The sequence below is a fragment of the Mauremys mutica genome, chromosome 1 (assembly GCF_020497125.1).
Source record: "Mauremys mutica isolate MM-2020 ecotype Southern chromosome 1, ASM2049712v1, whole genome shotgun sequence".
NCBI classification, from domain to species: domain Eukaryota; kingdom Metazoa; phylum Chordata; order Testudines; family Geoemydidae; genus Mauremys; species Mauremys mutica.
In genome coordinates, this window is record NC_059072.1 from 337,472,996 (window position 1) to 337,500,904 (window position 27,909).

Below are 27,909 nucleotides of genomic sequence, written 5' to 3' on the forward strand. Positions count from 1 at the left end.
GTCCGCCGGAGCCAAATGCCACCCTGCCGATAAAATGCCGCCCCACGCGCCTGCTTGGTGCGCTGGGTTCTGGAGCCGGCCCTGAGTAAGGGTGGCAATACCGTGATCCCCATAAAATAACCTTGTGACCCTCCCCCTCCCTCCCACAACCCTCTTTTGGATCAGGATCCCCAATTTGAGAAACGCTGGTCTTCCCTGTGAAATCTGTATAGTATCGGGTAAAAGCACACAAAAGACCTGATTTCACGGTCCATGATGTGTTTTTCATGGCTGTGAATTTGATAGGGCCCTAATTTATAGGTAAGATGCTCTGTTCCAACTGAACTCTGCTTAGCACAGTAATGCAAACTGTGGTGGGAAAGGTGAATTCAAGATATGTTTGCCCTTTCCCTACTCGACCATGCCGTGGGCTTGCCTGGTCCTAAACATGGGTTAGAGCAGGCTCAGCTGCAATGGACATAAATGGCTATCCTTGTAGCCAAGCATAACCAGAGCACAGCTATGTCCCTGACTCTATAAGCTGGGAATAGGACAGTGTAAAACTGTTATTCCAGTTCTATGCAAGCTAGAGAATCCCCTTAGACTAGGTCTAGTCTCAAGTGGCCAGTTCCATTGATTATATAGCTCCCTTACCCCATCAAGTTTCATGTATCTTTACTTAATTTACAGTGGTCCAAATGGGTTTCTGGAGCACACAATTCAAGTAGACAAAAAAAATTACATATTTAATTTCTAGATATGTCTTAGATTGCAAATATACTCTGTAACTAAAGCCAAAACAGAGAAATGTGTCATGTTAATATAGGAATGCAAACCCCTGCCCCCCATTTATATTACAAGACACTAGCTGTCTTCTGTGTACATTCAAGAAAATGGTAGCAGATTTTAGTTTTGAGAATCAGAAGCGTAACTATTTGGTTATACCTTTATTTTTTTAAACTGCATATAAAAAGCTAAACGGCTCATATATGTCTATTTTGTTTTAGCCTGGCATATTTTTGGACAGTATTTTCAGAATGCCTTTGCAGTTCTTCAATGTGTGAATTTAAAATCTCTTCAAATTCTTTTGCTCGTTTCTCTTCTTCTTGAAAGAACTTTTCTGTTACAGTTGTAGGTAAAGACATCTCTGGGGGAAGCTGAACAATACATAGAGCAGGCACAGTTAGTACAGAACTGAAAGTATAGCAATAATTTTACATTATTGAAGGATAAAACAAAATTTTCATCTTAAGTTTTACAAGCTGGTAACTTTGCACATTTTCTTTTACTAAAACATAGACTTAGTCCTTAGGTGTGTCACTACATATTTAAATGTACTACTGCTGGTCACAATTTGGCTCCCCTGCTATCCTCAAGACCCTTGGGCCAGTCATAGGACACTTCTTCAGTCCCTGCTGTAGTTTAGAATAGCCTCTAGCAAACACTGTTTGAAATGATGGGATATATTGAATAAAAACGCCTTTTTTTTTTTGCATCTTAAGAAGTTAGATAGTCCCCTAAAAGAATGTTAATTCAGTAATACTAGCAACCAAGACACTCAGAAAAACTTAGTATTAGCCTCAACCTGGTGTGGATTACACCTCATTTCTCCTACCAGTGAATTTTTATTCTAGGACCTCCATGTCACATAGTCTTCACAGTGGGATGTTCCCCATCTCCACGGCAACTGGAGCAGACCAGATCTTTGGTCTGAGCTGGACTTAGGACTGCTACTCAGGAAGAACTCTCCAGAAGAAATCGTTACAAATTGTTTCTGTAACTGTTGTTCTTTGAGATGTCGCATATGTCCATTTAACTTAGGTATGTGTGTACTCCAGTGCACAGCTGCTGCAGCGCTTTTCTCCTTAGCGGTATCCATCAGGATGGCATAAGTGTCCTCTGCTGTCTTGTGCACTGCATGAGCAATGCACACACAAAGGGTGGAGCCACCCCTGACCCTCCTCAATTCCTTCCTACTGGAAGACTCAAATAGAGAGGGGAAGGAGGGTGGGTCGTGGAATGGACACATGCAGAACATATCTTGAAGAACAACAGTTACAGAAACCATTTCTTCTTCTTCTAGTGATTGTACATGTCCATTCCATGAACCACCCTCCTTCCCCTCTCTATTGGAGTCTTCTGGTATGAAGGAACTGAGGAGGGGTCTGGGGTTGCTCTGTCTTTTATGCCTGTGTTCAGTGCATGATACAGAAGAGGATGCCCCAACAGGCACACACACCTACAGTGGAATGGACATTCGCAACACATTTTGAAGAACAACAGTTACAGAAAGGTTAGTAACTGTTTGTGGGTTTTTTTGAGTGATTGCATATGTCCATTCCTCTATAGATGACTCACAAGCAGTTCCAAATGGAGGTGGGTTCGGAGTCTACTGAACCACTCATCCATTGTGAGAGGTATGACAAGATAAGCAGGTTGTCACTTTGCAAATGTCTAATATGGGAATACTAGTAGAAAGGCCACAGAGGCTGCTTGAGACAGTCAAAAGACTCAACAATATTTGGTGGCTTCTCAGATTAGGGGACCACAGCTGCTGCTTTTGAGTTTCCCTTTCTCACCCAGTATCTCTTCTGGTTTTCCAACTGGACTTGGATGCAAATAGGTTCACCAACAGGCTTCCAACCTGGTGTGTGATGCACCAAAAAGCTAGACTGCATCACTTGGTTCTAAGTGTGTCTTCCTGAGCTGACCAACCCTGACTTTTCTTCATTGTATAAGGCCCTGAGAAACAGAGACAAGGCTTCCATCCAGGACATAAACAAAATTACTAATCTAAGCTATGCTGAAGGTTTTCTGCCTTCTGAGCAGTTAAACACCACGTTTTTGAAGAATCATCTGCTGAAAATGGAGGAGTGAGCTTGGAAGTCCATAGTATGAGGCAGGTTATACTTCATGTCTCATCTAGGAACCATATTCCCCACATAAGGACACATAAGAGTCCACATGGCATCTGTTATCTAGACCCAACATCAGGTAGCTATTAAATAATATTAAGAATGAATTCAACATGAGACGCTAGTACTGGATCTGGACCAAGGTCTTTATATACTTATTTGCTGGAATTGCTAGCTAGAAGCAAAGAAACAATTGTGCTGGGTATACACAAGACCAAAAAGCCAAGGAGCTGTCAGAGATTTTGTCTTAGTAGAGGTCTGCTAATGTCAGACTTTATTTTCTTCTGTCTCTCTTCTGAAATAAAGGTTATCATAGAAGATAAGTTAAATGCTGGAATTTTGTGAGTGCTGTAATTGGCCCTTCTACTTGTTTGCTCAAACTTTTGTTTCTGAAGGTATTTTGTGATGGCTGCTGAGGCCTGAGTAACATGATGAGAAGGTTGTCCACAGAAAGACAGACATGTATCCTTTTCACTTGAAGGGAGGGATTAAATATGGCATTTGTGAACCGCATAGAAGTTACAAGTCCAAAAAGGGAATGCTATGTATTGAAAATGCTTCTTGTGTTGCAGAAACTAAAGTATCTCTGGGTGACTCTCCCTGATCAGTAGGGACTACAGGAAATTTATTTTTGTATTCTGATGTCTGGGGAAGAAAATTCTGCCATGATGGATTTCAGTATTTTCACTTAAAATATTGATCTCCTTATGGACTTGTTGAGACACCTGAGATTTCTATGTCATTGTTTCTCTTTGTACCACAAAGAATCTTGTGCCCTTTCCAAAATAACTGTTTCTTCATGAAGCTGGTTCTGTTGTTCCAATGAGTAGAAGATGGCCGACTGCACCTTTTATCTTCTGATATCACAAAGGTTCTTACTGATAGTGCTGGTTTATTTTAATGTACATGGGGAAAGGATAAACTTGTCTCTTGGACATCTCAAGCACCCATTTTCTTAGATAATTCATTCCCAGATGACAATTAAAGGGGGAAATCTGCCCAGACTTCGGAAACCCCTTATTCCCTTGTTTAAAGCATCAGTGACTGCTTTGTCTCTGTGCTCCCTAAAGAGCTTACCAACAAAACATTTAGAAAGATATCAGAGTTTAGAATGCTATTCTATGGTTGCCCTGGGAACATATATTTGAATGTATAGCAAATCAGTCAGGTGAAGCATCATTCTTGAAAAAGTTGTTAGGGAAGCATAGTTAAAGTAGATTTTATGTCATGATTTTCTTTGTGCACACTCCTAGTGACCTCCAAATTGAGCATAGACCTCCCACAATAAGAGACTGCAGGCAACACTATCAGCCCTGAGGCAGTTGTATCCAAGTTTTGTTTGAATTATTTTATTTTCCTGTCTGTGTATTTGGCAGGAATACTCCCTCAGTTAGTATAACTATCTCCTTTACTTAAGACTGCAGCAGGCTTAACTTGAGGCAGAGTAATGAAGAATTTGTAGTCGTTACGTACGAGTAGGTCTCAGTAGAGAAATTCCCACTCCTTTATAAACCAGCAGAGGAAAAATCGAACACCTCTTCATCAACTTTCCGATTTTTATTTATTAACTTACTTATTGATGTTTCATTTTCTAAGAAAACAAGCACTTGTGAAGCTAAATTTGTGCTTAATTCTGTGCTTAATTCTGGAAAACTTAGTTGAGAGTCTGATGTATCTTGCTCAGAGCCTCAGTTTTAGAGATTTTGCCTCTTTAGAGGATCTAAAGGGGAGAATCTCTCTCAGCAGAGGATTTAAGACTTTATGCTTACGATTGAGATGCTAAAGGAGCACACAAGGACGATAAAGCCATTGTGGAGAAACTAAACGAATTCTTTGCATTGGTCTTCACGGCTGAGGATGTGAGGGAGATTCCCAAACCGGAGCCATTCTTTTTAGGTGACAAATCTGAGGAACTTTCCCAGATTGAGGTGTCATTAGAGGAGGTTTTGGAACAAATTGATAACCTAAACAGTAATAAGTCAGGAAGACCAGATGGTATTCACCCAAGAGTTCTGAAGGAACTCAAAATGTGAAATTGCAGAACTACTAGCTGTAGTCTGTAACCTATAATTTAAATCTGCTTCTGTACCAAATGACTGGAGGATAGCTAATGTGATGCCAATTTTTAAAAAGGGCTCCAGAGGTGATCCCAGCAATTACAGGCCAGTAAGCCTGATGTCAGTACCAAGCAAATGGTTGAAATGATAGTAAAGAACAAAATTGTCAGAAACATAGATGAACATAATTTGTTGGGGAAGAGTAAAAATGCTTTTTGTAAAGGGAAATCATGCCTCACCAATCTACTAGAATTCTTTGAGGGGGTCAACAAGCACGTGGACGAGAGGGATCTAGTGGATATAGTGTACTTAGATTTTCAGAAACCCTTTGACAAGGTCTCTCACCAAAGGCTCTTAAGCAAAGTAAGCTGTCATGGGATAAAAGGGAAGGTCCTCTCATGGACTGGTAGCTGGTTAAAAGATAGGAAACAAAGGGTACGAATAAATGTCAGTTTTCAGAATAGAGAGAGGTAAATAGTGGTGTCTCCTAGGGGTCTGTACTGGGCCCAGTCCTATTTAACATATTCATAAATGATCTGGAAAAAGGGGTAAACAGTGAGATGGCAAAAATAGCAGATGATACAAAACTACTCAAGATAGTTAAGTCCCAGGCAGACTGTGAAGAGCTACAAAAGGGTCTCTCAAAACTGGGTGAATGGGCAACAAAATGGCAGATAAAATTCAGTGTTGATAAATGCAAAGTAATGCACATTGGAAAACATAATCCCAGCTATACGTATAAAACAATGGGGTCTAAATTAGCTGTTACCACTCAAGAAAGAGATCTTGGAGTCATTGTGGAGAGTTCTCTGAAAACACCCACTCAATGTGCAGCGGCAGTGAAAAAAGCTAACAGAATGTTGGGAATCATTAAGAAAGGGATAGATAAGACAGAAAATATCATTATTGTCTCTATATAAATCCATGGTACGCTCACATCTTGAATACTGCATGCAGCTGTAGTCGCCCCATCTCAAAAAAGATATATTGGAATTGGAAAAGTTTCAGAAAAGGGCGACAAAAATGATTAGGGGTAGGGAACAACTGCCATATGAGGAGAGACTGGGACTTTTCAGCTTGGAAAAGAGACAACTAATGCGGGGGATATGATAGAGGCCAATAAAATCATGACTGGCGTGGAGGAAGTAAAGAAGGAAGTTTATTTACTCCTTATCATAACACAAGAACTCTGGGTCACCAAATTAAATTAATAGGCAGCAAGTTTAAAACAAACAAAAGGAAGTATTTTTTCACCCAACGGACAGTCAAACTGTGGAACTCCTTGCCAGAGGATGTTGTGAAGGCCAAGACTATAACAGGGTTCAAAAACAACTAGCTAAGTTCATGGAGCATAGGTCCATCAATGGCTATTAGCCAAGATGGACAGGGAAGGTGTGCCCAGCCTCTGTTTTCCAGAAGCTGGGAATGGGTGACAGGGGATGGATCACTTGATGATTACCTGTTCTGTTCTTTCTCTATGGGGCACCTGGCATTGGCCACTGTTGGAAGACAGGATACTGGGCTACATGGACCTTTGGGCTGACCCAGTATGACCGTTCTTATGTTCTTATGCTGTCCTTTTAAATGCTAAGATCCTTCACCAGTCCCTAGGTCAAAAATCCCTGGGAAAAGGTCCCATGAAGGGGAGAGTGCTATTCCTGGGAGATTGTAAGGAAAGTCTACAGGCATGTATCCTGCATATCTCCTTAAGGAAAATAGTGGCCAGTTTATGACCTCCTGTGGCACCCTTGTAGATTGGAAGGGGAGAGGAGGAAGGCCTACCTACCAGAGTAGAGGATCTGAATCACTTCACCTCATGCTACCTGCTGCTGGATCTGTGCTGACTAGGGACTGACTGCACAAAATGAGGAATGAGCTGGAGCCATTGAAGGCAAATTACCCATCAGTATCAGAAAGGTCACAGGAGCTGGTATAGAACCATAAGATTAGACAGGATCACAGGGGTCATTTAATCTAACTTTTCATGGCAGCTGAGGCCTTACAGGTAAAATTGCTTATAGGAAGAGGGCATGTTTTGTGGTCTTCTCAAGCACCTTGGCATAGACCTTGCCTACAGGCTGTCTGGGAGCAGAAATTTTTCCTCCTGGTTGCTATGGGGAGAACTTGCCCTCCCGCAAGAGTCAGGAGGCTCCAGTGAAGCTTTCCTCCTTGCTCTACAAGTTGTTGAAATAGGGGCCCTATGACTAGGGGAAGATGGGGCGTGGGGGCCGGGATGGGTTTTGAAAAATGTACTCTATGACTCATGCCACAGATACTGGCCTGGTTTCAATAAAGGCAGTTTTCAAACGTTCTGCTCAATTGTCAGAACATGGACCTAACCCATGCGCTGGCTGGGAGCTAGTTTCCTTTTGGCCTGTTGTCCTTGTCTGCCATTTACTGTGAGGGGAGACAGGGAGGAAAGGTGCTGTCCTTCAAACCCACTTCAGAGAGCCAAAAGAATATTTTTTTTCCGTTTAACAATGTTGAGGACAAAAATCTAAAGCCAATGAAGAAATTGACACACACACTCACTCTCTCTCTCGCTACAAAGGGAGCCCTGGAGTCTGCAGCATGTGCAGTTTGGAGGCAGAGAATTCTGGGCAATTCTTCTTGATTGGCAGTCCTAAACTCAGGCTTGCAGCAAAGAAGTTGTCTGCCCCCAGTTGCCATGGAGATGGGTAACACCCTACTGTGAAGAGTGACATGGAGAGGACTGAGAATGCTATAATTTTACTCTTTCCCTTTAAGAAAAATAGAGATAACAACATTCAGGATTTTCTCCTTCATGTTTGGATACAATAGTTTACACCTAGAATAACAGGTACACAGATTCCTTTCATTTAATCCATTAATCTACTTCTAAAGAAATTTTATTTTTCTAACAGCACATTAGGGTCCTTATTAGAGTCATTATGAATTTACTGTGATAGAGTTGTTAAAGCAGGGTGCCCCAGCTGAAGGCCATACTGGCAACTTGGTAAAAGCCTGAAGCTCCCACCTTATTTTCATAATAGCGGATGATAACCACCATCACCATTAACACTGATGTATGGCTCAGCATGAAATATACCATAACAGCAAGTGTAAACTATATTATAGGAATCCATGAATCACATGTGGCCTATAGACTGAACTTTGACCACCTCTGTGTTTAAAGTAAAATAACTACTCACCACTGGGTTGACTTCTTCCACACTGTACACATGGCTCAGTAAAACATCACATCTGTGCTTTTCAGGAAATGGGCTGTTGTAGTATGAAGGATATAACATTGGTGGTGATGGAGATTTACCATCTAGTTTCTGGTCATGATCTCTGCTAAGTCTCTGAGACGGTAAACTGCTGCCACTTTTAGTACCAATGATATCCCCTTGACCATGTAGAATAAGATTTTGGTTTCTGTAGAGGTCATAGATAGTGGATTGCATAGGTTTCATTTGCCATTCTATTTTATTTTGGAAAGTTCTAAAATAATAAAAATAATGTTTTCAAAATATGAAGACCAGTTAAACTATGAAACATAGAGGTTAGGCCATGGTTTCTGTTAATATAATTTTGTCCTCTTTGCTTTTCAAACTGCTTCATGTATGAGTTCCATGACGGATAAGTTAAAATCAGCTTAAAACAGTAGTGGGCATGGCACTTTCAGAGAATGACATTAATTTCTGAAATTTATTCCCCACCTTGGTCTGATACAGTCCAATGTAGTTGACCTGCAGGCCTGCTAACATCTATATTTTCTCATGCTTTAACTGATACAACGAGCTAGAATAAGAGAATGTAAGAGAGATAGGAAGGGGAGACCTTATTTATGGTGTTTTGGTTAGTGGATTTTGATCCATTCAAACGTCGTATGGATGTAAATACATGCAGGTGCCTAGGATTTAGAACTGATACTTTTAATAAATCAAATTAAAGCTTTAGCATGTGGAGCCCCTGATCCTGCATCATTAAACTCAATAGGAAGGTTTGCCATTGACTTCAATGAGTGCAGGGTCAAAACAAGAATGAGAAAAGAAGAAACATTAAATACATATTTAAACTGAACAGGGGTATTTCTTTCTCTAACAATAATAACTGAAGAACTTCAAGCTGATTCAAAAATCCTTCAAGTACAGTGTTATGGTGCTCCATAATCTTTGGACCTATTGACTGTGTAATCCATAGTAGATGTGAAATCATACATTTTTTATCTACCTGAAGATCAGTCAAGTAACAGCTATTGTAATTAATTGTTGTATAAGAAAAGAAATCTACTTGCTACCCATTGCAAACAAATTCTCCTGGTAGCTGTCTGAGCAACTGCTAAAAATATACTGAGAAATAGCATACGGTTTTGATTTCTTCTTACTTATACACATGCTTTCTTAATTAGAATAATTTCCAGTTGTATTTTTATTTGTAATATGTACCAAAGTATGAAAAACAGAAAAATCCAATAACCTCATTTTTGCTTACATAGCAGGTTTTTCTCTTAGAATACTTTTCGTAGTGGTAAAAGTTTTCACCATTGTATTAAAGTCTGAGCTTATTACAAAGAAGGGTTCTGCTTTTGTAGGTAACATGGAGTACTCAATACCTACTTTAATTAAACACTATAGCAATCCTAAATTTGTATACCAACTTAAATCCCAAAGGATCCCAAAGCATTTTACTAATATAATATACTAGTATACAAACTTTGACAATTATTATGTTATCTCTCACAGAAATACCAACACCTCTGTGGTAAAATCTGACAAGTGTTCAAAAGAGCACAACATTATTCGGTACAAAGGAAGTTGGCTTTATAAAATAGTCTCCAAGCATGGAGTGAAGGTCCCTGTTCCCATAGCTAGGTGCAGAAAGGAAGGAATTGAGACAGTTAGAGACCACACAGACCTTGTATAATCTCATTTTGAATATTTGATGCTGTGAGGCGGTGTCTATGCAGTAATACTAGGAACTTTTAAAATACTTTTTAAATAGAAGTTCACTGGTGCTGGAGTTGTGGGAGCAGGGAGCATCCCACAAGTGGGAATATGTAAAGGCCACCTCAAAGAAGTAATGAAGAATATCTTCTCTAATTACAAATGAAGTTGGGATTAAAATAAGCAGAATGTAATACTCAGGTGCAGAACGATTGGAATGCTGTAATTATTATCCACTCCAAGATGAGATACTCTGAAAGTAAGACACTCAGAGTCATCTAATGTTTACTCTACCTTTAGCAGAATTTTCCACTTTACTCCTTACCGCTCACTGAATAGATACGGTTTGCTCTTTGGAGCACAGAATAAATCCTCCCCACCCCACCATTTTAAAGCCTATTTAGTCCGCTGTTGGATTAAGGGCACAGTGAAGAAGCCTCTACAGTGATGAGAGCTGGCATGAATAATAAAAACATGGAATTGCTCATTTTGTGTTTTGACCTTTTTTAAAGTAATTTCCTCTAAAAGCCCACAGCAAAGGTCTCTGTGTTCTGTTTTTCAAACCTGATTCTCTATGTATTTAATAATAGTTATTACTCATTTATATTGAAATTTACTTCACAAAGGCCAACATTTCCAAACCTGCGGGTCCACAGTTATAATATTTTTTAAGATAGTAAAAACAAAAAATATTTACATACCTAAATATAGGTGGCATAATTTTTCAAAGGTGCTTAGCAACCCCAGTCTCCACTGAAGTCAATGGATCTATGCTGCACACTAACTTTGAAAAACAGGCCACCTATATTTAGATGCCTTATTATGGATTTTGTATCCTAACTTTAGACAGTCAAGTTTGATCATTTTGACCTTAAATTTCTGCCAATTCAATCTACCATAATGTGTAAAAACAGAGTTCTAATTTTAATACAAGATTAAAGGTATGGAAAGATCTGAAAAATTGTGAAAACATGACTATTTGTTTATACAGGCAAGTCAAATTCTGAAAAGGTGCAGGTTAACCATTCATCAAGTTTTTGCATTTTGCTTATTATTTGTATTATCATTTGGTCTAGGATGGAATCATTAATATATACACATACAGCACAGGCATAACTTCATTGTTGTGGTGGATACAAAGTAACCCCCATCCAACTGAAACTGCAAGGGAAATTTACACAGGCAAAATGTAATAACCCAAACTGTAATTTGTAGCTTGATACTGTTCCTAATGAAATCAATTACAAGCAGGGGCGGCTCTAGGTATTTTGCCACCCCAAGCACGGCAGGCAGGCTGCCTTCGGCAGCTTGCCTGCAGGAAGTCCCTGGTCCCGCGGATTCGGCGGCACGCCTGCGGGAGGTCCGCCGAAGCCGCGGGACCAGCAAACCCTCTGCAGGCATGCAGCCAAAGGCAACCTGCCTGCTGCCCTTGCGGCGACCAGCAGAGCATCCCCCGTGGCTTGCCGCCTCAGGCACGCGCTTGGCGTGCTGGTGCCTGGAGCCGCCCCTGATTACAAGATCCCTAGTGACATCAATAATACAGGATCAAGCCCCTAGACTGTTTTCCAGAGTTAACATTTTGACTCTTAAGAAACCGAACCAAGGGATCTTTAATGCCCACAAGTGGTCATACTTTGGTTTTATGTCTCAGCTGAAAGACAGTAGCGTAATGCCCCTAACATTCAGACATTGGCTAAAAACTGATACAGAAGAATCCCACCTCCTAAATCACTAATATCACCATAGGCGGCAGGTTTGTATAATTTTTGGTGGGGCCCAAAATGGTGGTGCCCCCCCACTCCCGCCAGGGGTGGCTCTAGAAATTCCGCCGCCCCAAGCAGGGCGGCGCGCCGCGCCGCTTGCGCCGCCCTTCCCCAGTCCCTCCGGACGGTCCCGTGGTCCCGCGGCTCCGGTGGAGCATCCGCAGGCATGCCTGCGGGAGCTCCGTCCGAGCCGCGGGACCAGCGCACCTGTCGCAGTCGTCCCTGCGGCAGGTCCGCTCCTCCCGGGGCTCCTGTGGACCTCCCGCAGGCATGACTGCGGAAGGTCCGCCGGAGCCAAATGCCGCCCTGCCAGGACAATGCCGCCCCATGTGCCTGCTTGGCGCGCTGGGGTCTGGAGCCGGCCCTGGCTCCCGCCCTGTAAGCCGATATAAAATGAAGCTACAATGCATCAGTGCCACAAGATTACAAAGGTCAATTAAAAGTGGAAAGTCAGAAGCAGCACTTGCCTACTTCAATATACAGTATTATATTTTGTTGCACCTGTTGTGATGAAGTGGGAATGTCCTTAATATTTTCTCTGAATACTGTATGGGTGCCTCAGTTTCCCCTGCAAGATGCCAACTGAAGGTGTTGGGGACAAAGATCAGGTGGCCTCCTTGTCCGGAAGAGACACAGAGGCCAGAGGAGGGAGTGTCAGTTTGGAGCTGGCTGGGGAAATGGGGAGAGACCCAGAACTTGGTTCTGGGCTCCCCACCCCCCAAGATGGACCTGACAGAGGGGTTCTGTTTTCTGTACCTACAAGCTCTGTTTAAACTGTGTTCCCGTCATCTAATAAACCTTCTGTTTTACTGTCTGGCTGAGAGTCACATCTGACTGCGGAGTTGGGGTGCAGGGACCTCTGGTTGCCCCAGGACCTGCCTGGGCAGACTCGCTGCGGAAAGTGCACAGTGTGGAAGGGCATGCTGAATGCTCCGAGGTCAGACCCAGGAAGGTGTAAGCTTCTTGCCCTGGAGACAGTATGCTCAGAGAGGAGGCTCCCCTAGAGTCCTGACTGGCTTTGTATGGAGTTGTTCCAAAGCATCCCAGCATCCCCTTCCACACCATGCGCTTCCCAGAAGTCTGCACAGGCACTGACACTCCCTCCTCTGGCCTTTGTCTCTTTTCCAAGCATTAGGAGGCCACCTGATCTCTTTGTTCTCCAACACCTTCAGTTGGCACCTTGCAGGAGAGTGGCCCAGGCCATCAGTTGCCTGGAGACAGGGTGTCAGCCATTCTCTGTGCAGACAGCATCACACTGGCCCTCTAGGGCTTTACAACAATCACACCCCCTTATCCCACCATCTAGAGCCTTAAGAAATGCATTGGGGAAACTGAGGCACACACAGTATTCAGAGAAAACACCTGTATACGACCAGTTACATACTTTGAAGGGTGTAAAATAATCAAATATTGTGCTAAATACAATGATACTCCAAACTGACCACCAAATTTAAGTTGCATGTTTTTCCCCTCAGGTGAGGGTTCTGGGGTGGGGCTGGGGATGAGGGGTTCACAGTGCAGGAGCGTGCTCGGTGCAGGCTTTGGGGTGAGGCAGGGCTGAGGATGAGGAACTTGGGGTGCAGACAGGCTGCCCCAGGGCTAGGGCCAGAGAGGACTCCCCATCACCACCACTGGCAGCAGCAAGCTCCAGGGGAGGGACCCCTCCTCTCCCCCCTGCCCCACACAGCACACTCACTCTGCACCACAGTCACTGCATATGTTCCTTCCTAGGGCCCCTCAGGTCCAGAAAGCCCACTCACCTCCCCTGTGATGGGTACTAGGGGGTGGGGGTTGCCATCACAGGTGGCCTTCCATGTTGCTGCCCCTCACCATAACTTCACTGTGGATGGGGCTGCCCCTTGCCCAGCATGGGGCAGAAGTGGGGTCTGCATGGTGATGGCTATGGGGCAGGGGAGCAGGGTGTCATAAAATTCACCCAAGCCCCAGCTGCTCAGGTAGGTCTATGAATCCCCCTCCCCCATCTGCCCTGTGGTGGGTGGATGCTGGAGGGGAGGGGCACTGCCTTCACATATGGCTTCCTGCCTCCCTGACCCCTGCTGCAGCCTGCAGCCCCTCACCGTAGCTTCGGGGGGGGGGGACGGTGGGAGGGGATGGCATGGGGCTGCCCCTTCCCCAGCGTTGGGCAGGAGTGGGGGCTGGGGGGGAAATCATAGGGTCAAACACTCACGGAAGCCCAGGACCTGCTCAGGTGGGTGAGGTCAGTCTCCGAGTCCTGGCCGGAAGTGCCCTTTGCATCTCCTCCAGGTAGGGGGAGGGGAGGGATGCCAAACATGGCACAGCCCCCTCCCCTCCCCCGGCCGGTGCTCCAGCAAGCAACAGCAGCCGGCAGCAGCAGAGGCAACAGGCAAGGCAAGGGAGAGAGACATGCCTGCGTTTAAGCCTCCAGCCTCCGGGGTGGGGCAGAGGAGAGGGCTGCCACCAGCACGGCGGGCCCCCCTCCCCCTCCACTCGGAGATGGTACAGTCAGCAGCAGCTTGCACTCACTGCTGACTGCTGTTGCTGTTATGCTAGGCAGCTGAGCGGCAAGGAAGAGACTGAGACACGCAGACGCAGCTGCCTGCGTTCAGGCAGTTAAGCTCTCTGGGGCCGGGCGGGGAGGGGAGGGGAGGGGGGAAGCTCTCCAGCCCTGGCGGCGGCGGGGGGGCGCTCCAAGCAGGGGAGAAAAAACATTGGTGGGGCAGAGCCCCTGCTTGGGATTTATTCCTGGGGCTAAAGCCCCAGAGCCCCATATAAGTCGGCGCCTATGAATATCACTTCCTGCAACATCCTGGATTTCCCTGGGGGTCTCCCATTTAGCTACTGACCGGGCTTATCCCTGAGGTTCTAGTGGAATTATAGATCATGGTGGTATGGCTGAAAGCATTAAAGAATACACTTGAATGAAGGCTCCTTTTCCATTATGCAAACATTTCCAGAATTATGAATACAAATAGCAAAACCAAACAAACAAAACCCCCAAACAAAACAAAAAAAATCCAGCATGGCATCTGGAAATTACTACTTAAAAATAAGAAACCCACCAGCAGCACCACGTTTCTATTTTTACTATCTAAAAAATATATATTTTTGCCCTTTCTCCTATGTCATAATTACCATGGAAACAAAAGAGCAAATTAAAACAGAAATAACATAGTTTATGTTCACAATAAAATAAAACATGTCCTAGCCTCAAAATAAACCAGCAACAATTGTCTGGTTCATCTGCATACATCTGATGATTGAAAATTTAACTCTAGTTGTCTGGGAAAATGTTGATGTAGTTCCTTGTTTGGGAACACAAAATTAGAAACATACAATAGACCTGATTTTCAAAAACTCTGGTATGTTAATGTGCATACAAAAGACATGTGGAATTTGCACATTTGATTTGCATGGACAATTATCATATTTGTAAACACAAGTTCCCAGTTTGTGCATGCATTTATGGCAACGGAATATGTAAATTAGACTTTAAATTGTAAACACATGGGCCCTTCTTGAAAACCAGACCCAAGATTTACCAGTTAAAGAGCCATCACATATCTTAGTAGCTTCATGACCTACTCTGAGAAATTTTTGGCCAGCCAGAGAAGCCCTAAATCTCTTAGCTCATGCAAATATATTCTCTACTTTCATGTGCAACAACTACAAAGTTCTGGCTCCTTCAAACCTGACACTGCACTGCACACACAAGCATAAACAGGCACTAATTCAGGGTACTGCCCCTCCCCCCCGCTTTGTTGACATGCTAACTAAAGTGACCTCAGTTACAAATCGATCAGGGAAAGGTGCTCATGTCACCCATTGGTCTTTGCATTTTGAAATTCTAGTGAAAGTGGGGCACAAAGAAGTAACCAAAAAACTGTTCTATGATGTCAAAATTGGTCACACTTCCAAGTGCTTAACACTGTTAATTAGAATTAGTTATATTTTATTTTGAAGTATTTGTTTAGACCTGTTTAGATTTCTATTCTGAGATGTTATGGTTATAAAAAAACCACAGGTCTATATGCTCACTGGGTTCTTCCATTGCCTCTAACACTACAAAAGTGCCTAAAGGCCATATTTTCAAAGGAGTTTTTGGCTCCTAAAGATGCAGATGCTAGTGGGATTTTCAGAAGTGCTTAGAGCCTAACTACCATTGGTTTCAAAGAGAATTAGGTGCATTGGCACTTAAAATATCATAATGCCACTTTAATCCATGGTATTACCTTAGACCTTAGTCCATCCCATGCTTTGCTGCAAATTGGGCTACCCACATTTGCTATCCTTCCTTGTCAACTACCCTTCTCTCCAAACTTTCCTGTTTCATGCTGAGGTGCTTGATGTCGTTCAGAACTGTTTGTTTCCATGTTATTCGTGGTCTTCCCCTCTTTCTTCTTGCGTTTTCTGGCTTCCATTCAAGGGCGGTATTTGGTAAGTGTTATGGTATTTGGTAAGTCAGCACGTGTCCCAGCCACTGATGTCTTCTTTTGTAGATTATTTGTGAGAGAGTACCTTATCGAGTAATTTTTCTGACTTCTTCATTTGTCTTCCTATCTCTATATGTTATTCCCAATATTCTTAGACATTTTTGGTGAAATGCATTCAGCTTTTTGCGTATCGTTCTTGGTAAGTTGCCATGTCTCACTGCTATATGTTGTGATGGCAATAACAATTGTTTTGTACACATTCAGTTTTGTCTTGAGGGAGACGTTTTTGAGTTGCCAGATGTTTTTGAGTCTTCCAAATGCAGTTTGCCTTCCTGATTCTTATTATTTCCTTGGAACTAGTACCATCTTGGCTGATGGACAATTTTACATATCTTGGAAGGACCACCTTCTCGAGTTTCTTTTCTTCAATTTTGATTTCTGTCCCTATCGTGCCCATTAACATGACCTTAAATACTGTGTGCAGTTCTGATTACCCCATATCAAAAAGGATGTAGTGGAACTGGAAAGGGTTCAGAGAAGGGCCGCAATGATGGTCAAGGGTACAGCGTGGTGTCCATAATGGAAGAGACTAAAAAGATTTGGGCTGTTCAGCATAGAAAAGAGTTGATTAAGAAGGGGGGGAGGGATATGCTAGAGGTCAATAAAATCATGAATGGTGTGGAGAACGTGAATAGAGAAGTGCTGTTTACCCTTTCCCACCATAAGTGCTAGAAATACGGGTACTGCGGGTGCTGCCGCACTTCCTGGCTTGAAGTGGTTTCCATCATATTCAGGGTTTAGTTTGGTTCAGTGGCTCTCAGCATCCCCACTATACAAATTATTCCAACACCCCTGTTTCCCACAATACAAAAACTGGAGTTCCCTGATGAAATTAAAAGGCAGCAGGTTTAATACAAACAAGAGGAAATACTTTTTCATACAATATCTGTGGAACTCACTGCCAAAAGTGATGGCCAAAAGTATAACTGTGTTCAAAAAAGACTTAGGCTAGGACTACAATGGGAGGGAGTTGACCTAAGATATGCAACTTCAGCTACGCAAATAGTGTAGCTGAAGTCAGCATATCTTAGGTCGATTTAACTGGCTGTGAGGATGGCGGTGAGTTGACCGCTGCCGCTCCCCTGTCGACTCCGCTTCCACCTCTCACTGCGGTGGAGTTCCGGAGTCAACAGCAGAGCGATCGGGGATTGATTTTATCGCATCTACACTAGACACGATAAATCAATCCCTAATAGATTGATCACTACCTGCCGATCCGGCGGGTAGTGTAGACATACCCTTACATATGTTCATGGAGGATAGTTTCAGTATAAGTCCCTGTGATGAAGCAGAGAAACTACTAGCTGGCATAGCAAGGGTTAAAGAAAACCTTTGGGTTCAGCTAGTCCTGCCATGCCATACTTGTTGGTGAGGGGACTTCCTATTCTTCAGTGCCAACCCAGCAAGACCAAACCCCGTCTCAACCAGATGAGGAGCCCCCTCCATTACCTGAGTCAGAGATTCTGATTCAGTTCTCCAACTTCATGGAAGAGCAACAGGCAGACAACACAATGAGCTGAGAATACACTCAAGTGGCTGCAATGAATGGGGAATCTGTCGAATCCCATCAAATGGGACTGTTCCCACACTTTGAGATTCAGGGTGACCATCTATAATGCACAGAGAACGACTGAGAAACTGAGGAGGTTTGGAATCAGCTTTTGGTGCCCCGACCCTACTGGAAGGAGGTTATGCAACTGGCCCATGTGATACCCTTCACAGTGCACCTTGGAAGGGCACTAGCTGGGATTCTGGCCCATTTTTTTTGGCCTGGGGTCTACAAAGATGTGCTGGATTTCTGTGCCTCATGCCTGGAGTGTCATCTCACTGCTCTTGACCAACTGAGAAAGCCTTCTTGATTCACCTCCTGCTTATGAGTGTACCCTTTGAGTGGATTGGAATCAACATAGTTGGCCCACTGGAGAAGAGCGCTACAGGATACCAGTTCATTTTAGTTGTAGTGGACTATGCAACCTGGTACCCGGAAGCTGTACCATTACGGTCCATGAACACCAAAACTGTTGCCACAGAATTTATGAAAATCTTCACTTGAGTTGGGATGCTATAGGAGATCTTAACAGATCAAGGAACAAACTTGATGAAGCAATTTTGCCATTTACTGAAAATCAAGTAAATGGAGTGCTTTAACAGAACACTAAAAAAGATGCTCCGAAGGTTCGTCCTTATGGATGTCTGACACTGGAACCAGTTAGTTTCTCCTCTTCTATTTGTGACGTGAGAAGCTCCCCAGTCTTCCATTGGCTTCTCACCATTTGAGCTCTTATATGGATGGCAACCATGAGAGATTTTGGACCTCATTTGGGAAATGTTAGAAGAGCAGTCATCTCTTGAATCTTTAGGCTCATTTGCCAGGGAGAACCTCCTACGTGCCCAAAGCACTCAGGAAGCAGCCTACAATAAATGTGCTCTCCTCCAGCAGTTTGAGCCAGTGATCAGGTACTTTGTTATTGCCCAGCTCTGACACAGTTCTTAGCCCACTGGCAGGGGCTGTATGAGGTGATCCGACATGTAGGACAGGTGAACTACGAAATCAGACAACCCAACAAGCAGAAGGTATAACAAATCTACCACATGAACCTTTTAAAACTGTGGAAAGCCCAGGAAAGCCTACTAATAACTTCTTACCCACCAGAGCCTGAATTAGGCCCACAGGCTGCCAAGGCCTCAAAGCCGAGGGTGTTCAAGATTGGGGACAACCTTACTCCAGAACAGAGAATCCAGGCTCAGAAATTGATCACCTCCTTCTCCTCAGTATTTGCTACCCAACCGGGGTGAACCCACCTGATAACCCTCAATATTCAGATGGAACCGGGAGTTAAGGTCAGGGAAAACCCTTACCCTCTTGCCCATGAAGCAAGAACTCCAATCAATGCTACAGTGGGGCGTGATTGAAGAATAATTTTTTTGACTGGAAAAGCCCTGTAGTGCTAGTCCCTAAACCTGATGGGACTACCTGATTTTGCACCGATTTCCGAAAGGTCCATGCAGTATCAAAATTTTACATGTACCTGATACCTCACATTTATAAACTGCTTGACCAGCTAGGGAAGCCAGAGTACATCACCACTCTAGATTTAACAAAAGGGTATTGGCCGATCCCCTTTCTCTACCCCCTTTGGGCTCTTCAGTTCCAGACAATGCCCTTCAGATTGCACGGGGCCCCAGCCACATTCCAAAGGCTAATGGAGAGATGCCTCCAACCCCACAGCCAGTATGCTGCCGCATACGTACACAACGTTGTTATCTACAGCCAAGACTGGCAGGACCATCTAAAACACGTGACAACTGTGTTGCAATCTCTCAAGGAGGTCGACCAGATGGCAAACCCCGCTAAATGTCACCTCGCAAGGATGAGACCACCTACCTCGGGTATACTTTGGGAAAAGGTCAGCAAGGTTAAGGCCCTCCAGGCGTGCCCCCCACCTTTTATGAAGAAACGATTATACCATTTTTTAGGACTGGCCAGATACTTCCACTGATTTACTCTAGGGTTCTCAACCATTGCAGCCCCTCTTTCCGATATTCTCAAGAATAAGAGCCCAAAAAAGATCCAGTGGACCAGAGCCTGGGAGGAGGCTTTCAAACCCTGAAAGTCCAGTTCTGCCAAGAACCTGTTCTATATAGCCCTGACTTCACCAAGGAGTTCCTGCTACAGATGGATGCTTCGGATGTGGGCACAGTAGCAGTTTTATCCCAGGTAGTAGTAGGTGATGAACACCCATTCTGTACATTAGCTGGAAACTGTTTCCAAGGGAGAAAGCTCACTTTATAATTGAAAAAGAGGTACTGGCAGTAAAATGGGCTATGGATTCACTATGCAATTACCTTCTGGGCACTCACTTCACTCTAGTCACCGACCATGCCCCTCTCCAATGGCTACATGCCATGAATGATATGAACCCCTGAATTATGAGGTGGTACCTCTCCCTCTATCCCTTTTCCTTCCGCATTCAATACTGGACTGGAAGAGCCCACCTGAATGCCAACTTCTTTTCCTGGGATGGCGGAGAGTAGCTTGGGGGACTTGTAAGAATTAGCCCAGGATAGCAGGTTCTGACTCTCCACCAGGAGAGACACCAACTGTCCAGAGGTTGATACACACAGGGCCCTGAGCTAGGACCCGGGGGAGAGGGGAGGCCCGGGTCCCCCTACCACCCGCTCAGCCTTAAGGACTAAGACTACTCAGCCCAGCAGGCATCTGAGAGCCTGACGATCTAACCACTAGGCCACCTGGCCACCCAAGCCCTGTCACAGTCCGCATGCTTGGGGCAACCCTAAACCTCTGGCTGCCAGAAGCTTGGAGGAAAAGACAGGGGTGGATCTCTCCAAAATTGCCTTGTTCTGTACATTCCCCCAATGAAGCTGTGGTACTGGACACTGTCAGAGACATTATACTGGGCTAGATGGACCATTGGTCTAACTCAGGATGGTAGTTCTTATGTTTTTAGGTGTATCTGGACCTTCATGTGTCTCAATACCTTTGAAAATATGGTCCTAGAGGGCTATCTGCATCTTTAAGTGCCTAAATACTTCTGAAAATATGGCTCTTAGTCTCCTAAGCTCTAGATGCACAATAAGAGCTTAGACTCAACATTACAGGGTATATCTATACTGCAAAGAAAAACACGTGGTACCAATTATCGGAGCCTGGGTGAACTGACTTGGGTTCATGAGACTTGGGCTGAGGGGCTAAAAATGTTGGCCATCCCTGCTTGGACTGGAGCCCAAGCTCTGAGACCCTACCACCTTGCTGGATTTCAGAGCCTGGGCTCCAGCCCAGGTCAGAGTGCCTATATTGCTATTTTTAGCTTTACAGCTCAAGCCCTGCTAGCCTGAGTAAATTGACCTGGGCTCTAAGACTCGATGTCATGGGTCTTTTATTGCAGTGTAGATATACCCACAACATCTAACTTTTAGGCTTCCTGGCACCTAGTGGAATCCACAGCCCCGAGTTAGGTTCACAAGCTACCATAAATGCATGGGAAAAATTTGGAATCTAAGAAAAGAATTTACATAAACCAGCAGGCTGAGCAGGGAGCTGCCTAAACTAGCTAGTAGGAAATGCCAACGAGAGGGGTGTGGCCTAAGCCCTATTCCTCAAAGGGAGTTAGTCTCTTAACTTTGGGCTGGAGGGAAGTGCCCATGTGCACTCAGGATTTACAACTATAAGCCCTCTCCTGGAGTTAGGTGCCTAAGCCAAATCAGACCTTTTTCCACAAAAAACTGAGGAGGAGCTATGTGGGATTGAATGTGAGATGCTGAAGGCTTCTGGATTGAGAATTGTGTGTGAAGGGCTGGCTTTGGGCTTGTTCTCATTGGCCAGCTAATTGTGAATAGGTAGACAGGTGTGTAGAATGATAATTACCCTATGAGTTACAGCTGCGGCTGTGTGGGTTTAATTAACTAATTAGCAATTGTGATTGCTTATCATGTTGTATATAAGAGCATGCTGGGAATGAATAAAGATGGCTGCATACACACACACTCTCTCTCTGCTTGGACTTCGTTCCTACTCTTGCGATGCAACAAATGGTGACCCCGATGTGATACAGACTTACAGTGCAGTGAACTAGTCAGAACAAGCTGGATCATCATTGAAACAAAACACAGTGAGAGAAGTACAGCTGTGGATGCTTCTCTTTTGAAGGTAATCATCAAAAATGAATTTAAGGAGCGTTACTCGCTGAATCCAGAGTATATAACTGATGTTGTGTATGAAAAACCTTATATCACTATTGAACTGAAACAAAATGTTTCCCAGAAGTCTGCCAAGAGTGTGGATATATCTGACGTGGCTTACTACTTTGAAAAAGATGTCAAAGGTGACTCACACTACAGATAAACATCAGTGAAGAACCTCTAAAATTTGATCAAGCTCTAATCTACTATGTTGATGAAAAGCCCCCAGAGTTTTCCATGAAACGTCTGACTGCTGGTATTATTGCAGTCATTGTAGTGGTGGTACTAGCAATTGTTGCTGGAATTATTGTACTGGTTATCACTAGGAGAAGGAGAGGAAAGTATGAGAAGGCTGAGGCAAAGGAAATGAATGAAATGCAAAAAGAACTAAACCCATAACTGAAGTCACTAGAAGACAAATCGTGAACTATCAAGAAGGCAAACAGAACTAAAACAAGATAAGTACTAGTACCACTGTTGCCAATCTTGAATGAAGATAGTGTTGGTGGCCTGAATTGATAAAAAGAAAAAGAAGGACGCGCCTGAAGTCCCAGCGTTGAGCGGCCGGAGGAGAGAGAGAGAGAGAGAAAAAAAAAAAAAAAAAAAAAAAAAAAACGCACGGCGTCCGAGCGAGCAGCTGAGAGCTGCAGGGCGTCCGAGAGAGGAGGCATGCCTGACAAGCAGCTGGGAGCCGCAGGGAATCCGAACGAGCGGCTGGGAAGCCGCGGGACGTTCGAATCAGGGTGACGTACTTGACAAGTGGCTGGGAGCCGCAGGGTGTTCGAGTAAGCGGCTGGGAGCCGCAGGGCATCTGACAAGGGAGGCACACTCGAACCAAGAAGTGAGCAGCTAATATGGGAACTGCTGCGTCAGCAGATTTGATACGCATCACGGAGCGGTGGGGAGAAAAGTTCCCCTCTGATGCGTTATCCCGCCTGTTGCGGTGGGGACGAAGAGGGGGACTTTCCGTTCAATCGAGTAGTAATACTGTTTGGGAGCGGTTGGGCTGTGAGCTCTGGAAATCAGTGGCTCAGGGCGATAAGAAGGTTTTCTCCCTGAGTCCAGTATGGCTCACCGCGCAGAGACGATTGAAGGAGCAGTTCTTACAGCAAAAGGTAATGGTGGAAGCTTATCAAAGAAATGCAAGTTCACAGGACCAGCTGATTAGTGAATTGAAATCTACAAAGAAGCGGCTGGATTTGGAAGTGAAAGAATTAAAACGGGAGTTACTGAAACTTCGAAGTGAAAAGCAGTCCATTGATGTTGAATGCTCAAGATTTCAGAAGGAAGTATCCCAGGTTCATCAGCAGATAGTGGAGTTAGAAAGCCACCTCCAGTCAGTGCAGAAAGAACGGGATGCACAAATCGCTGATGGAGGAAATAACCAGGTTTCCCATGAACGGATTCAAGCTTTGGAGATAGAGCTGCAGGCTGTTAGCCACAGTAAGATGATGTCAGAGAAAGAGCTGCAAGAAGTAATTTCACTTACCAGCCAGGAGCTTCGAGAATCTAGGAGAAAGATAAAACTTTTGGAAGAAATAAACAAGAAGTTGGCCCTCGAACTGGAACATGAACGGGGGAAGCTCACTGGTTTTGGTCAGTCTAACATTGCTTTGCGAGAGCACAGCACCATCCTCGAAACAGTACTAGCAGAGAGAGAGGCAGACCTGGTGCAGCTGAATCTCCGGGTTCAAGCAGTCCTAAATATTCAAGCTTTACAGACTGCCTTCGAAAGAGAAAAGTCAAACGTTAATAACCTTCAAAAGCAGGTTGCGGCAGCCAAAGTAGATGCAGCACATAACCGTCGTCATTATAGAGCTGCGGTTCTTGAGCTGAGTGAAATTAAGAAGGAGCTACAAGCCAAAGAACTACTTGTCCAAACCCTTCAGGCTGAAGCAGACAAACTACACGCTATTATTGAATGTGCTCATGCCTCTTTTAAGGCGCTCCTTTTAAGACAAAAAGGGGGGATTTGCAGTGAGCGGGCAGACGCCTTGGATAAGACGCCTGCCGCTTGGTTGCTGCAAGCTCTTAATTGGTTACATCTTGGTAAAAACAGCCAGGTGCCCCCCGCGATTAAACATGTCAGCGGGATGACTGGGGAAGAGCAGGGTGCGGCCCCCCGACCCTCGGTCAAATGGTTTGATTATCAGCAGCAAATATGGAAAGGACCAGTTGACTTGCTAACGTGGGGCAGGGGTTATGTGTGTGTTGCCACTGATGCGGGTCCCAGGTGGATGCCAGCGAGGTGGGTCCGGCCTTGGTTGCGTCCTCGGAGTGACGGCAGGCAGATGCGGAGGAGCCTCACGAGACGCGCTCAGATGTCGCGAAACCAGAGCCCCCGGAGGAGAGCTGTTTGTTAGCTCTGCCAGGACTTTTTCTGTCTGATCCTCCATGAATGAATTACTCACTTGAGATGATTTTTTGTGTTTGAAAGAAAATCTGTGTGGTACCATGCAATTATTATTTAGAACTAAGATTTATGTTTTATGTTCCTTGTTATGTTTTGTGTTGTCTGTTTTCTGGCCAGAATTGTTGTTGTATTGTCATGTGGTTTGATGTTTTTTCCTTAAGACCCCCCACCACCCTCAGTGTCAGTTTGATCACCTGACAGCTGAGGGATGAGTCAAAAAAAAAAAAAAAAAAAAAGGGGGGGGGGCCTGCAGAGGTTACATCATTTGTTTATTGTGTTTTGTTTTGTTCGTTTGATGTTTTTGAAATTATATGTTAAGGATTGAATGGTCATATAGGTTGATCTTATAAAGTTTTGTTTATGATAGGTTATAATGTTATGCTGTTATGAGCTGCAAATGTTTAATAACATAATATTTGATTAAGATAGATTGTGGTGTTATGCTGTTATAAGTTGAAAATGTTTGGTGAATGTTTTTATCTTGTTTTCCTTTTCCCTTTTCTTTTGATTGTAAATAAAGGGGGGAGATGTGGGATTGAATGTGAGATGCTGAAGGCTTCTGGATTGAGAATTGTGTGTGAAGGGCTGGCTTTGGGCTTGTTCTCATTGGCCAGCTAATTGTGAATAGGTAGACAGGTGTGTAGAATGATAATTACCCTATGAGTTACAGCTGCGGCTGTGTGGGTTTAATTAACTAATTAGCAATTGTGATTGCTTATCATGTTGTATATAAGAGCATGCTGGGAATGAATAAAGATGGCTGCATACACACACACTCTCTCTCTGCTTGGACTTCGTTCCTACTCTTGCGATGCAACAGAGCTATCCTCCTTACTTCCTAAAATCCAAATGGTTAGCGCACTCACATAGGAAATGGGAGACCCAGATTCAAGTACCCACTCTGCCTGATTTTGAGCAGAGACTTGAAAACCAGATCTCCCACTTCTAAGGTAAGTTCTCTAACCACCAGGCTATAGGATATTCAGCAGTGGGCTTTGCTCTCGCTCTCCCTCCTATTGAAGCTATTCCACTTTGTATAAAATACTAAAATATTGATTGGAGCAGGGACTGGAACCTGGGTCTCCCATGTGACTACCCCACCCACTGGGCTATAGAGTTTTTCTCTGTCTGACCCAATGAATATTTAAGTATCTTATAAAAAGTGGAACACATTTCTTTCTCAAAGTATCCCAAATTACATTACAATAACTTTAAATAGTATACACTGCTGTGCTTGTGCGCAGTCTTCATCTTCAAAAAACAAACAAACAAACAGATCCTGGCAATCACCATCCATTAAATCTAACTTTAATCCCTAATAAAATAGAGAAACAATTAGTGGGTTTTCTCCCCCTCTATTAAGGGTAGTGGAAGCATAAACAACAAATCATGCCAGAAAAATTGGATTGGTTTTTGATTAAATTACAAGATTAATGAATGAAGGGAAAATCTGTAGGTATATATCTAAGTTTTATCAAAGATTTGGGGGGGGGTCTCACTTTGAAGTTCTTAACAAAGCTAATTAGAATTACAGTTATATTTTATTCACAGGTACTTTTTAGATTTCCATCATGAGAGAAAGATCAGCACTCACAGTTTGGAATAACATTTAACAGATCTCAGATGGTTATAAAATAAAAGTTCTATAAAGTACCTGGGTTCTTCTATTGCCTCTGACACTAAGATTCTCCTGAGCAATAAGTAAAAGAATAAAGAGTCCTGTGGCACCTTATAGACTAACAAATGTATGGGAGCATAAGCTTTCGTGGGTGAATACCCACTTCGTCAGACGCATGTGTCTGACGAAGTGGGTATTCACCCATGAAAGCTTATGTTCCCATACATTTGTTAGTCTATAAGGTGCCACAGGACTCTGTTGCTTTTTACAGAGCCAAACTAACACGACTACCCCTCTGATAAGTAAAAGAATAAAATTCTAAAAATATTTAAAGCTCTTTTAGAAAATTACCATACCTCCTTTTATAGTGGCTAGCATACAGTTGGTGCAACCAGAAACAATATATTGTAAATGTTATGATTAAAAATAGCAACAACAGTACATTCACTTTGAAAAGGAAATTTTAGGCTGAAAAATATAAGATCATTAGACAAATGTATTATTATATTGCACTAGAATAACTTTTAGAAAGTAGAAATAGCCAAGAATTAAATATACAGGTTCAGAAAACCTAAACCATATAATATCTGTGGCTGACAATTATTTAAATCTTTACTTCCTGGAATTTTGCTGTTGCACAGGTTCTTCAAATTGGTAAAATCACAATTTTTATCTTTCCATTCATTTTTACTTTGCTATACTGCATAAAGTATGATAGTAAGTAGTTTATTTTTCTTTTAATTAACTACTTTAATTGTCTTTTAATTTTCAATTTAATGTTTATTACATATTTTGGGGTAATTCAGTACTTCACTGGCTAAAATGAATTGAGAACTATAGATATTTATACAATATGCTTTTTTTCTAAGTCTGAATTCACTATTTCCCCCTTAACATGGAGTTTAACATGATAATTTATTCAGGACATCTGAAATGCTGTTTCTTTTAAAAATCAGGTCACTGAAGAACACCAAAAGCAGACAAGGCATTAAAATGCATTTAATGAAACTTACAACAAATGAAACTGGCAGGACACAAGGCTCTGCAGCAGGAGTTGTAGTTCTAACTGCTTATTAAGATAATCTCCTGCAGAGCAGTTTACCTCTCATGTTGGTTTGTATATGCCCCCACTGTGTTGTTTTATCAGGCAGTATTAACATATCCTGTACTATTTTGCAAAGTGAGTAGCAAAAGAATAATACAAAAGAATACAAAACAAGGTTTAAAAAAATCAGTTAAAATATGCTATATTCAACTTTTTATGTATCTAAACAAACAATACAGAACACTAGTAGGAAATGTCTAGGGTATTATTTCTTATCAAATTCCTACAGTCATCCAGAAAGGGGTAACAATTTGACTCAGATGTACTGAATGGGGTAATTGATATTATCAAATGCAAAAAAGTAAGATAAAAGGTCATTTATGTGGATTTGTTGGGAAACTATTGATATAATTATGACAATAAAGAAACCCATCCATGCATAACTAGAGTTTAATTCCATAACTGACATTCTGTGACAAAGGAAGTTATGCCTCAAAAATTTCTGAGGCCTTTTGAGCCCTGCCATGGGCACTTCTGGCGATGTAATAGTAATAAAACCTGACATCCCACAGGAGTTGTTGTGTATGTGAAGGGAATGTGTCATGTAACGTCTATACTGAAAACCTATGTCACGCACTGCAAAATATACGTACAGATAATATGTAAGGAGTTATATATCTATACTGAAAATTATGCTCTTAAGGTGATAAACAAGTTTCTTTTAGGCAGGAAATGCTTATCTACGTGTATGGCTATATGTAAACTAAGTATCCTATCCTTCACAATGAATACATATTTACAATCTGAGCAAAATGCTAATCAAGTGATTGAAGACTCTCTCCAAGAGATTATTACAGGCAAAAACAAGCAGCAGGGGTTATCCTGTTCACAAGTGAAAACAATGGAACTATTTCCGGGGGTGCAAAGGTACATCTACCTAGGGGACAAGCTGCTAGCTGGCTGTTCTTATGGATGGAAGATCACAACCAGTCTGGCTGTTTAACACTGGGAGAAAAACTTTGGATGAGCTATCCTTT

At 43.2% G+C, this 27,909-nt stretch overlaps 1 protein-coding gene and 1 pseudogene across 5 annotated transcripts in view; one reads left to right on the top strand and one right to left on the bottom strand.

Annotated features, from left to right (window-relative positions):
• Nucleotides 1-931: 931 nt before the first annotated feature.
• DEUP1 (deuterosome assembly protein 1) overlaps nucleotides 932-27,909 on the bottom strand; it is a 93,922-nt gene continuing 66,944 nt past the window's right edge. For 4 of the 5 annotated variants that reach the window (XM_045019933.1, XM_045019917.1, XM_045019950.1 and 1 more), the window contains 2 exons: nucleotides 8,125-8,416; nucleotides 932-1,136 (listed from right to left, as the gene is read on the bottom strand). In XM_045019933.1, coding sequence (XP_044875868.1) covers nucleotides 963-1,136; nucleotides 8,125-8,416 — 466 coding nt within the window. In that variant the 3' untranslated portion in view covers nucleotides 932-962. The remainder of the gene's footprint in view (nucleotides 1,137-8,124; nucleotides 8,417-27,909) is intronic. The other variant, XM_045019925.1, reaches the window with a different exon arrangement.
• LOC123378198 lies at nucleotides 21,660-22,341 on the top strand (annotated as a pseudogene).